At 34.9% G+C, this 17,657-nt stretch overlaps 2 protein-coding genes, 1 long non-coding RNA gene and 1 pseudogene across 4 annotated transcripts; 3 read left to right on the forward strand and 1 right to left on the reverse strand.

Moving 5' to 3' along the window:
* Positions 1-468: 468 nt before the first annotated feature.
* On the forward strand, positions 469-1,335 carry LOC103865742. The gene is made up of 2 exons (XR_632459.2): positions 469-934; positions 1,098-1,335. It is a non-coding gene; the product is annotated as an uncharacterized LOC103865742 (long non-coding RNA).
* A 365-nt stretch (positions 1,336-1,700) lies between these two features.
* LOC103866011 lies at positions 1,701-3,093 on the forward strand (annotated as a pseudogene).
* A 2,838-nt stretch (positions 3,094-5,931) lies between these two features.
* On the forward strand, positions 5,932-8,372 carry LOC103865745 (mannose-1-phosphate guanylyltransferase 1). The gene is made up of 4 exons (XM_033290043.1): positions 5,932-6,162; positions 6,504-6,645; positions 6,732-7,034; positions 7,485-8,372. The coding sequence occupies exons 2-4, from the start codon at positions 6,535-6,537 to the stop codon at positions 8,154-8,156; spliced, it is 1,086 nt and encodes a 361-aa protein (XP_033145934.1). The 5' UTR covers positions 5,932-6,162; positions 6,504-6,534; the 3' UTR covers positions 8,157-8,372.
* A 527-nt stretch (positions 8,373-8,899) lies between these two features.
* On the reverse strand, positions 8,900-13,593 carry LOC103865746 (delta-1-pyrroline-5-carboxylate synthase A). Of its 2 annotated transcripts, XM_009143589.3 has the most exons (19): positions 13,416-13,593; positions 13,032-13,103; positions 12,780-12,883; positions 12,538-12,640; positions 12,268-12,429; positions 11,881-12,158; positions 11,490-11,640; positions 11,250-11,414; positions 11,098-11,175; positions 10,740-10,829; positions 10,576-10,662; positions 10,423-10,509; positions 10,250-10,346; positions 10,072-10,175; positions 9,911-9,986; positions 9,695-9,845; positions 9,532-9,600; positions 9,331-9,468; positions 8,900-9,263 (listed from the first exon to the last, which is right to left on the reverse strand). In XM_009143589.3, the coding sequence occupies exons 1-19, from the start codon at positions 13,473-13,475 to the stop codon at positions 9,182-9,184; spliced, it is 2,154 nt and encodes a 717-aa protein (XP_009141837.2). In that variant the 5' UTR covers positions 13,476-13,593; the 3' UTR covers positions 8,900-9,181. The 2 variants fall into 2 exon arrangements, with proteins under 2 accessions (XP_009141837.2, XP_033145933.1); XM_033290042.1 differs by lacking the exon at positions 12,780-12,883 and having other exon boundaries at positions 13,416-13,511.
* Between the last annotated feature and the right edge of the window lie 4,064 nt (positions 13,594-17,657).

Genomic DNA, 17,657 nt, shown 5'->3' on the forward strand with positions numbered 1-17,657 from the left:
TTTTTTTATATATATCTGTGTTTGATTTGAGCGTATCGCAGCCCATGAAGAATAATGGTTTTAGGCCTGGCCCAAATTCCATTTATATAGTCTAAACTCATTTATAACATGAGATAATCAATTGTCATTATTAAATGATTATGGGTAAAGTGTGTGGGTCAAAGCTGAAATCAAGAAGCTGCCTACCTCTTCACTCCGTGAGGTTGCTTAGTGTATTTCCACTACTTTTGGCACTTTTCACATTTTTTAAATCATTGGACTTTCTATAATGTTATTATATTTATTTTAAACCAAAATCATTGAACTGCTAATATTTAGTTCTTTTCAGTCAACAATGAGATTTGTGAGCGATATAATCCAGGATTCTGTTGCTAACAACTTTTGTATACTTTAGATATTATACCATATAATTTCCTGTAAAGTTGTAGTAGTCTTGACTATTTATAGTCGGTAAATAAGATCGTATCCTTAAAAGAAATTAATCAATTTTAATGGTATCATAATTTAAAAACTCATGAACCAATTTCTCTCTTTAGGGTTTAGTCATCATGACCGACTCAATATTATACAGTGAAAAGCTAAATCCACATGAGGTTTAGTTAAAAGTTTAATAATTTTAGTCAAGTTTTGTTTAAGATTTAGTCAAATTTTATAGAAGTTTTAGACTTTAGTCCAACCTCATATCAGTCGTTGGTCAAACTTAATGTGACAAATAGAGAAATGTTTTTCATGGTTAAGATTTCTACTCTACAAAAAGTTATATAAATAGAGTACCTCTTGAAGATATAGACAATTATAAAATTTCACTTGTGTTTTGAATATCAAACTAATAGTAAAATAAACACAATGGCTTTTACAAAATCATCTGTGACTCTTTTTCTTATAATAATGCTGACAATTTCGTTTTCAAACGATAGAGTTATGGCGAGGCCAGGTAACTTTTTATTGTTCAACTATCTTTTATCTTCTTAAGTGCAATGGTTGCATAATTTCTTTTATTTTTAATACAGATTTGGTATAAACCAGTTATGTGTGATATTTATGTAAAATTGTTTTCATCAAATGTCTTACAAACACACTTGGTTGTGTATTTGCAGGGATTAAACAAGGACAAGGTGAAACATGCATTGGAAGATGTGCGCAACAGTATGGAAATAGGCAATGTAGTAAAAATTGTATTGCTCATAATTATTCAGGAGGAGAGTGTGCTTTTGTTTCTGGAGGCGCGACCATACCACAATGTTGTTGTTTCAAATGATAGATAGAGATCGATTGTGTGTTACTTTTCAATTTCTTGATACAGAATCCAATGAAATAAAACTAATATTAATACTACCGCTTTTATAATGGGTTGAGCCATTATTTATAACGTTAATACTATCAGTCAAAATTATAGACAGATTCTACGCAATTAAATTATAATTCGATGATTAGATTGAATTTAAAATTATATATTTGTAGCGCTTCGCGCAGTTTGTTTAATATTTGTGTTATTGATTTTTTTTTTCATTTTTTTGTCTGTTGTAAAAACTGAAATGCTTTTAATAATTTTGCCTAAGCCTGAGCGTTCGGTAATGTCACTCTTTTCTCAATTCTTACCATTTGAGAGATTAAAAATGTATTTGAAATGCTGAGTAGTAGCCTGTGAAACACTCGAGATCAAAATCCAAATCCAAATGGATCCTAACTAATGGTAAAGAATGTATTCGGACGCCGAAGTGTTAGTAACCGAACCAGAATAGTACTTCGAAAAAGTTCAAAAACCGATTTTTTTTTGCCAGAATAGCTGAATTAGTATCCGAAATAAGTATTAAAAATATAAATAAATGCTTCGAATACTCAATTTCATGTTTATTTTGATATCATCTCTGAAAATAAGTGTTCGACACATAAATAACAACCTTAAATACTTAATTTCATGTTTATTTTGATATGATATTTAATCATACAAAAGTGGGTCTTAGACTGAAGTATTACTAACCAAACCAATCAATATATTTAAAACCCGAGTGGGGCCCGAAAATGCAAAAAATCCGTTCAAAAAGGGTACCTAAACGTCCAAGCCTTCTTTAACGTTCTGAAGTATTGTGAATCCTAATTTGAACTCTTTCTTGTGCATCTCTTCAGGGGTTACAAACGCTTTTTAAGAAGAACAGCTTTAGAAGCCTCTGACTAGTTAAAGGACGATTGTCTTATCATCAACTGTACCGTTGGCGTTGTTAGAGCTTGTCTTGAGGGTCCCAAACAGTTTGGCATTGTGCCGCCACCGTCTAATATGGGCCAGGGATTGAAAGACTTGTTAGACTCTGAACTTGGCTGCGACATTGCTTTCCAAGTCGGAGATGAGACTTACAAAGCTCACAAACTGATCCTTGCAGCACGCTCGCCGGTCTTTAGAGCTCAGTTCTATGGACCGGTTGGGAATAACAGTGTGGGTAAAGTGGTCATAGAGGACATGGAGCCTTCTATCTTTCAGGCTATGCTTAGCTTCATCTACACGGATGTACTTCCTGATGTGCATGATATTACACCGCTTCGTTCACAAACATGATAAAGCATCTATTGGCAGCTGCTGACCTCGGGAAGGTTAAAGATATTATGTGAAGAGCTGAATGTTGATAATGTGGCAACAACACTTTCAAAGATATTTAAAGTAGTGATGTGGTTTTGGTGCAGCCGTGACGAAGTCCGAAGGGTTCAAGCACTTGAACCAGAGCTGTCCCTCTGTGCTGCCTGAGTTGCTGAACACGGTTGCAGCAGCGGATAAGAGCTCGACGTCGAGTGGACAATCAAGCAAGAAGAGAAGTGTGAGCAGTGTGTTGGGCTGTGATATAAGCACTACAAATGCAAGGCAATTGAGGAGGACGTAGGTTCGATTTAAGTGCTTGAACCCTTCTGACTTCATCACGGCTGCACCAAACTACATCACTACTTTGACTTTTTCTAATTGTAATGAAAATAATTGTTTGTAGTATGTCTACAGTAGTGTAAAGCTTTTGGCTTGCGTTGTTTGTAAAAGCTTTGGATTATTAAAAGCAAGCTTTGAAGTTAATCTTCTTTTTGTTGCTATTTCATCGTTAAAGTCAACACTATGTCTTTGTCTTGTCGGAAGAGCTGCCGTGAGATGCAAGTTTTAGGGTTTTCTCTTTTCTTTTCTCTCTTGTGAAAGTGGTTCATACGCAAATAATCTCTTTTATATACCTGAGTTTGATTTGAGCGTATGTCAGCCCATGAAGAATTATGGTTCTAGGCCCGCCCCAATTCCATATATATAGTCTACCCATTTATAACATGATATAATCATATAACATCATTATTAAATGATTGATCTATGGGCAAAGTCTGTGGGTCAAAGCTGAAATCAAGAGGCTGCCTAACTCTTCACTTCATGAGGTTGCTTTAGTGTATTTCCACCACTTAATTTGGCACTTTTCACATTCTATAATCATTTGACTTTTCTATAACGTTGATTTTATAAATGGTCTAGTGTTTTTATTTGGGCATATGGGGTACTTCTGCACTCTTCGTTAGTGGCGCGTTTGATGGTGGCGTGTATATGTCAAAATGGAATATGCTTTTAACCTTGGATCTATTGCCAAAATAATTTTAGTTTATGCATACATAACAACTTATATATGGTGCCGTATTATAATATTGTCAAAGCGTAATCTGATTTGAATATTTTGACAAACAGAAGTTTTGACGAAGTGAAGATATATAGTCTTGAATTGTTGTGGTATTCGATGTGTTTCTTTTTTCTTAAAAACATTTGAGCTGCTAATATTTAGTTCTTTCCAGTTCAGTCTACAATGAGATTTGTGAGAAACCATGAGACCACTTGATTCCTTCTCTCTGTTTTGTGCAAAGTGTTTTTCTCTTTGGGCACATAAAATCACGTTGTAGTGTTCTTACAGAGAGTTTTAAATTAGTTAGAAGCTATATATGATAGAAACGTCTGAAGCTTTTGTTGAAACGCTGAGAACCATGAGATTTATAAACATTTTTTTTTGGTAATCAAAGAGATTTATAAATACACGTTCATACATAGTAAGCTTTATATAACTTAAGTGATGATACAAGATATAAACATATATACATTATACACTGATCTAAAACCACTTGAAAACCTACTAATGATTCAAATAGAAACAAATCAGTTTATTTAAATTCCTTACATACACTACTATTTTTTATCAAATCAAAAGCATTAACAATAACAAAGGTAATGTGTCGGTTGCACCACTATATTTATAAAATTTAAAGTATTAAGGAAAAAGGCCAAAGGTAAACATTGTCATATCGCGTGGGGAAGAAGGTAAACTCAAAAATATTCGCATCAACTGCAAATTGTAAGGTAGAGACAAGCAAACAATGATTGGAAATAGACATTAGGGAATGTGATTCATGTGATATATAGATCAAATTGAGTAGTACTTATTCTTTCTAGCTCTTTAGTGTTCACAGCCTTAGCCATGCAGCTTCGCTCTTATCCAAGAGATTGGCCCGCACTACAGAGACATTACACAATATGAATTGTTTTAGTATTCTTGCTAGTGCATGCTGCGCATATCACAATAGAATCTGCATATTCTTAATCTAGTATACCAAACCTATTCGGTTTTTAACATTTTACATTTAGTCCACTCATCTTAGTTTATAAGGGTTTCCTATCTATGTTTTCTCGATTTATCTGGAATTATTATTATTATTTTTCGGGAAAAGAGTAGAAAACATATATTTTTTTGGTTCCATGGCCTATTTTATGCCATGTTCGATCGGTTCTTCATTATATGAAATATCAGATTAAGTAGTCCCTTATTCACTTACGTAAGTACTAAATTTTATTAGAATGTATGTTGTGATTCTGTCATGATGAATGCATGCCTCTCCGGTGTTAAAACGTTGTTTTGATATAATATGACGACAAGTATACATCTTGATTGATAAATAAATGTTTTACACCACAGACATACACATCTATACTGAAAAGTTAGTGTGTGGAATGATAATACTAACTACCAAAATAAAATCTTCCTTACCACAAAACAGGAATTTCAATAAATATCTACAAAGAACATTCGCGATGATATAACAATGAGCATATTACGGCTATCTCTTACCACACTTTATAAGATATAATATGTTACTAAAGTTCAGTAAGAAAGAAGAAGATATAATATGTTACTTTACTATATTTTGATACTGAATCCATTGAAATGAAACTAGTACTACTACCGCTTTCAAAAAGGGTCGAGTCACTATGAAATTCAGTGATATTTACTACCGCTTTCATAAACTAATTTTACTCAATTGAATTAAAGTAACTCAATGATTAAAATTGAATTTAAAAACAAATATGATTGCATTATATTATGTGCATACTCATTATACATATACCAAAGTTTCTTTACAAGTTAAAGTTAAACTAAGTTAAAAAATTAAATAGAAATTTGTAAATTATAAATAGAAATATAAGACAATGTTTTCTAGTCAAACAGAAATGAATGTTTTCTATCTTTGAATTTTATTTTTCATTATAATTGCAAATCATGTTTTCAGTTATCATTTGGGAAAGAATTTTCATAGCAACTAAAAAGTTTATACTCCTTATAAAAGAACAAGGGTAAGAAAAATAATTAAAGTGTTGATGGTTTAATAACACACAGAAAGTTGTTTTTTTTTCTTCTGTATTCCGAACTCAAAAAAAAAAAAAAATTTGGTTGAAAAAATTATTTATATAATATTTTTTTCTGAGACTTAACTTAAAACATGTGTAAAATTATAAGAAGTCTTAAAACAACAGAAAAGGTAATAAAACTCAGCATAGAGAAGAAAAAAAAAACATTAAATTTGACCGGTTCAGAAGAGATGGCCTAACCAAAGAAGGTTTGGGGAGGGGATTGGTAAACATCTACGCGACGTTGGACCTTTACTTCTCCACCCAGAAAACAAAGTCAAAGTCTCAAATTAACATGTAAATTTTTTTATACAATATGTTTTTTATTTAATTATCAAAATAACGCATTCTTTTCGTTATCGTCACGGTGTATATATAACAGGATGTCCTTTTGATAAATAACTTGCCCTTCGTTCATCACATCTCAGCCTGACCCCCAAACTCTCTCAGATCTCTTCGATCCGGTGAGATCTCTATTCCAAAGGTAATGCCTTAAAGTTTCATACTTTGCTCTCCATGTGATGTGATGCATGTTCCTCTGAGTTTGCATTTTGTTTTTGTCTGATCTGGGTTTAAGCTTAGAGTTTTTTTAATCATCTTAGTAACGTGTTGCTACTTTAAACAGCTGTTGGGTTTGTTGTCTGAATGATTACACAGCTGTTTTTTTTTCTTTTTTGGGCAAAAGGTGTCTGCTTTGTCTTGATTTAGTTTTTTTTTTTTGTATCGTTTTTGATCAATTGTGTGTTTTGTGGATCTGAATTTCATTGGCCTTTTGTTTCATTCGCATCAATCTTCATTAGATCTGACGTTAGCATTTATTACAGGAAAAAAAAAAGGGAGTTTTAGTTTCATCAAAGATGAAGGCACTCATTCTCGTTGGAGGGTTCGGTACTCGCTTGAGACCATTGACTCTAAGCTTCCCAAAGCCTCTCGTTGATTTTGCTAACAAACCCATGATCCTTCATCAGGTATAACTACTACAATGCACCATTCTTCTCTTACAATGTTAGGCCTTCTGCTAGCTAACCACTTTTTCATCATTAATGTTTTATAGATAGAGGCGCTTAAGGCAGTTGGAGTTGATGAGGTGGTGTTGGCCATCAATTACCAGCCTGAGGTGATGCTTAACTTCTTGAAGGACTTTGAGGCAAAGCTCGAGATCAAAATCACTTGCTCACAGGAGACTGAGCCTATGGGAACTGCTGGTCCTCTGGCTTTAGCGAGAGACAAGTTGATTGATGGTTCTGGAGAGCCTTTCTTTGTGCTCAACAGTGATGTGATTAGTGAGTACCCGCTCAGGGAAATGATTGAGTTTCACAAAGCTCATGGTGGGGAAGCCTCCATTATGGTCACAAAGGTGAGACTAATCTGATCTAATATGGGGGACTAGTAGTACTGTGAATCCGGGTGTCTGGTTCGGGTTATTCGGTTTTCGGGTTATTTGGATTGGGGTGTTTAGGACCCGACATTTTTTGGATCGGATCGGTTCGGGTAATGTCGTCTTCGGGTTGGTTTTCTATTTTTTTATAAATCCCGAAGTGAAGCTGAATTAGTTTTAGTTCGGGTTAGGTTCGGGTTTAAAGCCAATAAACTGAAAAAAAAACCCGAAAACTCGAGTTAAACCCGGAAAATTGAAAAATATTCGGTTTCGGTTTTTCGGGTTTAGAGAGATAGGAGTTTTTGTAAATTTTGCTCCAGTTTCGGGTTATTTTGGTTTGGTTTTCGGGTCTCGGATAATATGCCCAGGACTAAGGGACTAGTATGTTTATTCATCTAATGTGAACTTGTTTGTATACTGGTTATATAGGTTGATGAACCGTCGAAGTATGGAGTTGTGGTGATGGAAGAGACAACAGGAAAGGTAGAGAAGTTTGTGGAGAAGCCAAAGCTGTATGTAGGCAACAAGATCAACGCTGGGATCTACCTTCTAAACCCCTCTGTTCTTGACAAGATTGAGCTAAGACCAACGTCAATAGAGAAAGAGACCTTCCCCAAGATCGCAGCAGCTCAAGGGCTCTATGCAATGGTGCTACCAGGATTCTGGATGGACATTGGACAACCCAAGGACTACATAACTGGCCTGAGACTCTACTTAGACTCTCTGAGGAAGAAATCTCCAGCGAAGTTAACCACCGGTGCACACATTGTTGGGAATGTTTTGGTGGACGAAACGGCTAAGATTGGGGAAGGGTGTTTGATAGGACCGGATGTGGCTATTGGTCCAGGGTGTGTTGTTGAGTCAGGGGTTAGGCTGTCGCGGTGCACGGTGATGCGTGGGGTGAGGATCAAGAAGCATGCGTGTGTCTCGAGTAGTATCATTGGGTGGCATTCAACGGTGGGGCAGTGGGCGAGGATTGAGAATATGACGATACTTGGGGAAGATGTTCATGTGGGTGATGAGATTTATACTAATGGTGGAGTTGTTTTGCCACATAAGGAGATCAAATCCAATATCTTGAAGCCAGAGATAGTTATGTGATATGATATCTATGTTGGAACTTCTGTGTGTGTGTTTTGAGTCTATTCTTTCTTTCTCAACTTTGTGCTTTCAGTTATTATTATTGGGTTGAATAAAGTAAAACAAAAAAACAAAACAAAATGATGTATATCTTGTTGTTAGGGTTTATGCCATTTGGTGTTTTTGTCTCCATAACGTGTCAAACAGTTTCTCAGTAATTTGAAGTTCTGTAACTTATCAATTCTGAATTAATATTTCTTATGAGTTTCTAAATAAAAGCTTCTGTATCAACTCTATACTTGCGTCTTCACACTTCACAATAACAGACATTGGTCTTAAGAGAAATCATGGGGTTGTTTTGTCCTTATTACGTGTGAGCAAAGGCACTGTCTTTATCTAAAACACTCTTCACAATGCATTTGCTTTAGAAACTTTCTGAGCTGTGTGTTAAGTGTTAGATCTTTGTAAGCTAGTAGCAGATATTGATCTTGCATTCTATTGGGGTTTTGTTGGAAGCAGGGATGAAGAGACGACTCCATGAATCTTCCCTTACAAAAATTGAAGACAATCCTGAGCATCAGACTGTAAAATTGACTAGATAGTACAAGGGGGAGAATGTTAAAGTTGTAGTCAGCATGCCTAGTCTTGAGGCTGATGAAAATGATGTTGATAAGGTTAGCATTCATTATGTTTTAAACCGTTTTGAAGAATCTTTGAGAACTTTTGTAAAAGCAAAAACCAAACTCAAACCCAAAGATATAAGATAACATCAGAAAAGTGTAGTGTAGGTAGCCTTACAAAGAGTTTTGTTTTGGACAAGAAGAGAAGCTAATAATAAAATGTTCTTCATGTGGTAAAAAGGAACTTATTTTTGGTGCACACTCCCTAAACCCCTAAAATCAAAACCACTTCTCATAAGAGAGAGGGTTTCAATATAACAATATTAAAATAGGATATATATGATATTAGCAGAGAGGAAAACTAAAAGCCCATCCTCTCCTCTTCAAACTCTCAAACACAAACACTCACACACAACACAAAGTCTTCTAAGCTTGGATGGGAATGTCTTGATGAGTGTAAGCAATCCCATTGTCTCCATCCACAACTTGTCCATTTCCTCTCATTATCCTGCAAACCACCACCACCACCATTCATATGACTAATAACCATTTTAACAATGAAACCAAAACAGTACCATCTTGTTGTAAGCAATCCTTCCACTCCCACTGGACCACGGGCATGGATCCTGCCTGTGCTTATTCCCACCTCAGCACCAAGTCCAAATCGAAAACCATCAGAGAATCTTGTGCTTGCGTTGTGGAACACAGCAGCGCTGGTCAAAGACAATCAAAGTCAGAGATGATTAAGCAAGTTTGTGTGATCTTGTTATCTTTACCTATCTACTTGGCGAAGGAATAGCTCTGCAACTTCTGGATCTTCTGTCACAATGCAGTCTGTGTGTGCACTGCTCACAAGACAAGATAAAAGAGTGAGCATTTCAAACACAAGATGCAAAAGATTACAAGAGTTAATGTCTGTAATGTGGAGTTTTTTTTTACCTCCCATGTCCGTGAATGTGATCTATAGCACCATGCACATCATCTACAACTTCAACGGTGCAAGACTTTGAACAGTACTCATGCTTGAACGACCTTGCTTCTGGTATGTTCAGTATTGCACTTGCCCTTGGTCCACCATACAAAGTAACTCCTGCAGTTTTAATATACCTCATGAGGCTATAGTATACTGAAGGTATGTACATGTATATGACTTACCGTTGCTCTGGATAGCAAATATAAGCTCATTGAGCACAGCGTTCTGCTCTAGATCCTTATGCACAAGAAGGGTTTCCTGAAAAGAAGCGGTGAATAGAAGATTAGATGAGAAAGTTCATTGCATTACTGAAAGTTTGAGGAAAGGTAGAAGTTATCTTTACCATGGCATTACAGGCTGCTGGATAATCCAGCTTTGCATCAGAAACTATGCGCTTAGCCATATCTAGATTACAAGCCTTGTCGATGTATACATGACAGATTCCATCTAAAAGTACAACAATCAAGTCATCATCACTCTCTAGCAGAATCTTCCTAAAGAAAACAAAGATGAAACCGTACCAGCATGACCTAGGACAGGGATCTTTGTAGTATTTTTGATCTGAGAAACCAGCTTGTTGCTGCCTCTTGGGATCACAAGATCAATAACGTCATCAAGCTGTACCACAAATGTAAATGGTTGGTAAAAGTATAAACACTTGTTGCAGCTGCAAGTTTGTAGATTCGTTTTTTACCTTGAGCAAATCAGGAATCTCTTCTCTTGAAGTCACAAGTCCGATGAGTTTACCACCAACAGTCTCTGGAATTGCATCAGTAATCACCTAAAAAAATTACCATGAAATTAAACGAATCCAGAGTGGTAACTTTGAGGTAAGCCGTATATGTACCTTGTGTAAGATAGCATTTGATCGCCGGGCCTCCTTTCCACCCTTCAATAGAAGACCATTCCCACTCCTGATGGCTAGTGAAGCTATCTGTTTGGTTCATAAGCAAAGCACAGCTTCAGAACATTCACATTTGATAAACAGAAGGACGTGGACTCTTAACATACCTGTACAAGTGCATCAGGTCTGGACTCAAAAACAATCAGGAGTACACCTAATGGGGATGAGGTCTTCTCTAAAACAAGACCATCTGCTACCTGTAAGAGCAATTGTCACGAAGAACAAATATCATAAACAACTATTATATGTCAAATTCAATGTTCAATGAATCTTATGCGGTGGTTAGGCGCTTTGTAGATGATTAATATTTAGGCGGGCAGTTAGACTGATTTTCTGATCGCCTAGACCGAGTTTTTTAAAAAACAATTTGTTCAGATCCGATTTGCTGACTAGGCTGGCACTTAGGATCGATTTTTAGAACACTGATAAAATTAATTATATGATAATAGGTTGTCCTCTAATCACCTCAGTTTTCTTTAAAACACGGCCAATTGGATCTTCCATATCAGCTAGCTTACGTACTGAAGCTGCAAGGCTCATGATCTATCAATTACAAGACAAGGAAGCGTCAGAAAACACACCAATAGGTCGTAAAAGAGAGGTGAAAACACTCTTACCTTAGCAGGTGTCATAACTAAGCGAGCCACCAGTGACTCTTCAAGTCCAGCTTCTTGTGCAGCAGCCACATCTAATTCATTCTCATCTCTGATTGTTTTCTCATTTGCTTCAAGAGCATCGGCGACGCTATACAGAATCTGTCTCCTATCTTCTGAAGATAAGGCCTGTAAGCAAATTATAAACAATTTAGATTACATTTCTGACATGATCAAAATATTAAAGAAAGCTCTAGAACGTACCTGAAGCTTTCTTGAACTCTCCCTTGCAGCAACTGCCATGTCACGAGCATTAGAATCAGTGACAGGAGCCCATAAACGAGCATCTTGATGGAATAACGTTCCAACGCGCAGTCCTCTGAGGACTTTATCTATGTTCTCAGCTGAATACCCACTACAAAAGCAAGCAAAAGTATAAATTTTCCATCCAATACACATTCCTCTAACCAGAACCGGTCCTGATCCCCTAATTTTTTAAAAAATTTTACATACATAGACTCCTAAAGTTATTTAAAAATTTAATATGAATTTATTTATAATTTTTATTAAATTGTTAATAGTCTCAAAAATCTCAGGACCAGTTTTGCCCCTAAGCAAGAAAACCATGGATGATGAGTTTAAAAGGAGTTCACACCTGGTTATGATGACAGGGATCCCAGCATAAGCTGCATTCATTGCAGCTTTGACTTTTGCAGTCATGCCACCTCTTCCTAGTCTTGACTTGTCGCCGAATGTGATCTCATCTTGATGTTTTTCTTTGATGAATGTGTGGATCAGTTTTGAGTCAGGGTCACTTGGAGGGCCGGTGTAAAGACCTTCGACATCGCTCAGAATGATCAGAAGATCAGCTTTGAGTTCCAACCCTAGTAGAGCAGCTAAGCTGTCGTTATCCCAAAAGATGCCAGAGGAGTCCTGCATATGTTAAGTGCATCAATGAAGCTGAACATTAGACTAAGAGATTCAGTAAACTATAGAACATAAATTGAACATCTTAAGAGGGAGAAAAGATAAGCCAACAAACCTGATAAGGAGCTCTTCTGGTGCTAATAGCATCATTCTCGTTGAAAATAGGAATAACCCTCAAATCAAGCATGGACTGGACTGTTTCATTAAGTTGCTTCCTGAACTCCTTGTCTCTGAAACTACTATCATTCACCAGTAGTTGAGCCGCCGTCACATCCAGCTGACCAAAGAAAAAAAAACACAAGCATCAATATTTGGAATTTTAGGCAACAATCTAGAAAAATAAGACCATGTTTACTTTTTTTTTTTCAAGAAAGAGGAGAATCACCTGGTCGAACATAGTCTCATAATAAGCCATAAGACTGCTTTGTCCAACACCAGCACAAGCCTTTCCATCAAGTTCACTCTGAGGCTTCTGGAGATCCGCAAAGCTACAATAAATAAATAAACAAACTTCAGCGCAAAAAGAAGAAAAAAATTAAATCATAAACACAGTAAAAAAAAACATCTCAGTGTTATCTTCCCAAACCATAAGCTAATGGTTAAAAAAGTAGCCAATATTTGATTAACCTGCTATTGACTAATTGTCTGTAGCGAAGCCTTTGACGGCCAAGGCCAACCGCACCAGATGACACCAAGATCACCTCAAATCCATCCGAGTTTAATTCCGCAAGCTGACGTTATAATATATTTTTTAAACAAAATTAAAGGTGCAATTACATAAACATTTTCACATGTCTTTCATAAAACCTCTTCACAATTTGAGAATAAAGCAAAAAAACAAATAAACTGATTTATAAATTAAGAAACAAAAAAAAACACCTGTTCACAGAGAGCTCCTAAGCGACCAAGAGCCAGTCTTCCACTTTTTCCAGTCACAACACCGGTTCCAACCTTTACTTCCAAAAACATAAATATACGATTAATCACCATAAATGATCATTGGTCTCTTCTAATGACAGGCACATTAACATTCGTAAACGCAGTTACTAGACAAAACAGATTCAAGAAACATTTTGAGTTTATATGCACTTTAAACTATACTATAGTAATAATATGATTGTCACATTTATCACATATTTTAAACTTATATAATATGAAACTAAACCCAATCCACATCAACAATGAACACCGAGCAACAACAACAACGATGACGACACGCATCAAATCAAAATCTGAGAATGCAGACGTTTCTCGATAAGATACCTTAACGACGATACGCTTGACGTCTTTGGCGAAAGCGCGGGAACGATCCAGCTCCTCCATTGTTGTCGACTGTAACTAGTTAAACTCAATGGTTCGTCAGTGACAGAGTTTAGAAATATCTGGTGAGGGAAGTTGTGGAGGATCAACAAGGAAGAGATGAAGGGGTTTTATAAACACGACTGCACCCAGAAGAGTCATGTTCTGCTACCAAACCATGAGACGCCACGTATGGGTCTGAGGGTATATTTGGAATATTAGATGTTGATTGTTGACGTGGTGCGCGTTTATTAGGTGGCGCATGGTAAAGAGATTAGGGTGCGGTGTAGGAGATAGTGTGGGTATTTTGGGTAATTAAAAAATCGGCGGCTGAGGAAGCGCCGTGGACGTGAACGACACAAAGGGCTAACGGGGAGCGGAAGAGGACAAGTGAAAAGCGGACAGCAGTGCAATTTTTAGACATGACGTTATCTCTGGTTTAATTAAATCTATTTTATATGCTGCGCAACAACATATTATAAACCATTTTTATTATGGTCTACATTAGAGGGCAATGATTAATTATAGAATATATGACGTGATACAATATAATCATAATTCTGAGTTTATCAGCCATTTTGACTGGGAATAATGTTTTATTTTTCTCTTTTATCCCTTAATTTTGGGAAACGTTTAATGTATCTTACATAACGTTTTTTCCCTCTAGACCTATTTAGAAACAAATATTTATAGTCTTGTTAAGAAAGATTCAATAAAAACATATATACAGTATATTGTAAATTTTTTGTATCACATGCAAAATATCTATAGTTCCTATTAAAATCTGTAGTTTTGATGAATTTTCTCTTGACTATAGGCTTTTCTATAATATCAATCTATAATAACCATAGTTTATAAAATAATCATTTTACAAATTATAATCATTAGGAATTTAGGTTGATAACATTTTGCCATGGAATCGAATTTGTATTTGATTTATCACTAACTGAAAATAAATAAGTTGATACATAAATAACAAATAAGGTAGATGTTGGTTCATATGATATCATAATATTCGTTCCTATTTACTTCGCTTTTGTTGCATACATTAAATACCACCTGAAATTCTCATTTCTTGTTAAAATGTATTTTCCATAAAATCACTTTGGAAAACAAATTATTTTACAGTGAATTTCATAAAGTTTTGAAAATCAGGAAGTCAAACTTTAGATTAGTTAAATTATGTACCTGACCAAAAACTTTAAAATGACGATTATTAAAAAAATAGCAATGTATTTCTTTTTAAAATTAGCAATGTAGTATTCTGTTCAAAACTAAAAGAAAATATATATACATTAAATTTTGTAGTTTTTCCTATATTGATAAAAAACTTGTAAAGCAAATTATTAGATTGAATACAAATATATAAGGTTTTGCAATGCTAAATGTTAATACAAAGGCCGATGAAGAGGTCTTTGAGCGCTTGTTGATTCTATGTGGCATTTTCTGCCTTTTCATATGGCAAGACCTAGTAACTAACGCTTGATACTCGGATGCAAATTAAAAGTTAGATTTTGTTTGTAATTACCATCTAGTAGAACATACAACCTTCATCTATATATATGAAAGCTGAAGGTTGTAGTTCTTTGGTGGATGTGTGCTCATTTATGCTTAAATATTACCTTATGCTCAAAAAATTATGTTACATTGATACAAATAAAAAAAAAATTGTAGAGCTTTTTTGCTACATTGATACATAAATATGCCAGATATTCTTTTCCCAATATTTTATTAGTGATCCTGAGATAATTCATCTGTTCCTTGAGTAGTCAAGAGCTTTTTTGCCTATACAAAACCTATAAGTCACAAAATGTCAAAACCAATCAAATATCGATTTATAAGTACAATAATCAAATATGATAGTGTCAATGTGATAAAATATGAAACGGGTTATGGCTAATCCAATTTTTATAGCTTATATAATGTGTACTATATGACCGCCAATTATCGAGATTCTCCGGCTGACGTATATTCAAGCATCATTTACTTCATTGACCTTTTAAGAAGCCAATAATCATTCGTGATGGATTCAGATTAATCAATGTTGATATTTCTAATGCGACGAAATTATGACTTCAATACATGTGATCATTTAGGGTATGATCAAGATCACGCTTGAAACCAACGGTTTCTCTACACCAGTAATCGCATATAATTTTATGAGTATTAATCTATGGACATACCAAAATAAAACATATACTCCAAGAAATAAAAAGATAATAAAGAACCGTCAAAAACTAACATGCCAGTGAAAATAAATTGTCGACACGAGAATCCTAACTAAATAAGGAAAATATGAGTACAAATCAATGCATCTTATTATACCGTGAAATTAGCTAGACGAACCCTAACGTGTAGTCACTAGTCAGTGCCATGGGTGCACCATTTTCAGTTTTCCATCAACAAAACCTAATTTATATACAAAAACCCATTTAAATTTTTTTTTTTGAGTACCACAATTTTTTTTGCTTTAATTTAAGGAATGTAATAAATAAAGATTGAAAAAACTTATAAAAGAGTTGTTATTTTATATTTCGCCTAAGTTCATTAATTTTTTTAAGACAGCGCTGTGTGCAGTTTTGATACTTAGATTATTAATTTTTTGAATTTTGGCTCTTAGGTAAAATCAAAGACAACCCAAAAAGTTAATACTTTGTTGATTTCGCTTACATTAGGTAGGGATGTGGGTTGGTAGAAAAAGTTACTTTGGCTCTTACGGAACCGGAGAGATGCAACCCAAAACCCTAATCTTACAATACAAATTTACTTAATTATCATACTGTATTACAATTAACATTCTTCTGCCTTCCAAACTTATTTAAATAATCTGTTTATATGTGCATCGACCGGCCAGAATATGGACACATTTTTTTGCTGTGGTTTATAGATATCAGATAAGATATTTCATTCGACCAACAGAAGGGAAGAAGGAAATAATAAGATAAGGTGATGGCGTGCTATATAAATGTCTTATAGAACATGCATGCTACACTTGGACATGCTCAATTGGTTCGTATAGCTGCATTAATCATTTTATTTTGCAGCCAATGTAAAGCGGTCACGAGTCACCAGCTTCCAAGATGTTTAGTGCAATCACCTCCAAAGAGACTATTTCCCAAAAAAAAGTAATTTATCTCGAATTTATCCTCTTGGCCCTAGTAATATGTACAATACAATGGATATTCATTTTTTAAAACTGAAAAAATCAAGGGCTTACAGTAAGTGTTTCTATAAATAAGAAGTTTGTGTGAGACTTTCTTTTAATGCTTTTGCTTGATTTGTGCCTTAGCCATCATGCAGCTAACAATGAAAACTGTCTCCCCTTTCTTTTTCAAACAAAAACTACACAATTTCTTAGTATCTACGACCTAGTCAGAAATGAATTTGGCCGACACATGTTTTGGTTTTTCAAAAGTATGTGGTGATAAGACGCAGATAAAGGAAGAAAGGTTGGAGGAATCACTATCGTATCAGTTTTGTTAAAATAAGTTATTTGTTTATTTAAAGACTGAGAGAGACAGTGATTGTCATTGGGTAAGATCGGGTTGTTCATAGAATTGATATTGTTCTGTTTTACAAATTTTAAATATTATTGTTTACTTTTTGATCCGAGGAGGGTTGAGCTGGAGAAAGGGTGAGCTGGAGAAATTAAAATAATTAATTACTCAAGTATTTTGGTTTGAGATGTCAAAACCAACAAGTAACTCTAGAGAGAAACAAAACTGAGGGAAGTATATTTGTTTGATATATATACCAAAAGCAGCAAGTAGTTATGTAAAGCTAAAATGGACGGTAAAGACGAAGTGGAGTCATAATCTAAATAATCATACGGTTCTTGGGGGAGTCAGTGCTGTTTTGATAAAGAGAAACGTGGATCACAATATCACATTAGTTAGTGTTAGGTACTAATGATGATAAATTTCTCTGAATAAGATATAACAAACAAACTTCTTAATACGGTTTACTGGGTTATATAATTTTATACTTTTGTATTTGGTCAAGTATTAATCATAAATAAAAACCAGTTAGGAGAAAAGATATGGTTAATTGAATAATATACGTATTTCACTTTTATAATTTTGTTATTGTGTATGTGTGCTTCACTTGACTACTAGCTTAGCTAGCTAATTTGAGTTGAAAGTCTTAAAATAACATGAATGTTAGGCCTGACCATTAAGCTAAATGAGTAAACACAAACCAGTATTT

Source organism: Brassica rapa, chromosome A04 (assembly GCF_000309985.2).
Source record: "Brassica rapa cultivar Chiifu-401-42 chromosome A04, CAAS_Brap_v3.01, whole genome shotgun sequence".
In the NCBI taxonomy this organism is placed as follows: domain Eukaryota; kingdom Viridiplantae; phylum Streptophyta; class Magnoliopsida; order Brassicales; family Brassicaceae; genus Brassica; species Brassica rapa.

Excerpts from the sequence above, each read along its gene's own strand:
- LOC103865745 (XM_033290043.1), top strand. The coding sequence starts at position 6,535 with ATGAAGGCACTCATTCTCGTTGGAGGGTTCGGTACTCGCTTGAGACCA. Across the intron at positions 6,646-6,731 it reads AACCCATGATCCTTCATCAG|ATAGAGGCGCTTAAGGCAGT; the intron begins GTATAACTACTA and ends AATGTTTTATAG. Across the intron at positions 7,035-7,484 it reads CCTCCATTATGGTCACAAAG|GTTGATGAACCGTCGAAGTA; the intron begins GTGAGACTAATC and ends CTGGTTATATAG.
- LOC103865746 (XM_009143589.3), bottom strand. The coding sequence starts at position 13,475 with ATGGAGGAGCTGGATCGTTCCCGCGCTTTCGCCAAAGACGTCAAGCGT. Across the intron at positions 11,641-11,880 it reads ATCCCTGTCATCATAACCAG|TGGGTATTCAGCTGAGAACA; the intron begins GTGTGAACTCCT and ends TTGCTTTTGTAG. Across the intron at positions 10,347-10,422 it reads AGATTCCTGATTTGCTCAAG|CTTGATGACGTTATTGATCT; the intron begins GTAAAAAACGAA and ends TTTGTGGTACAG.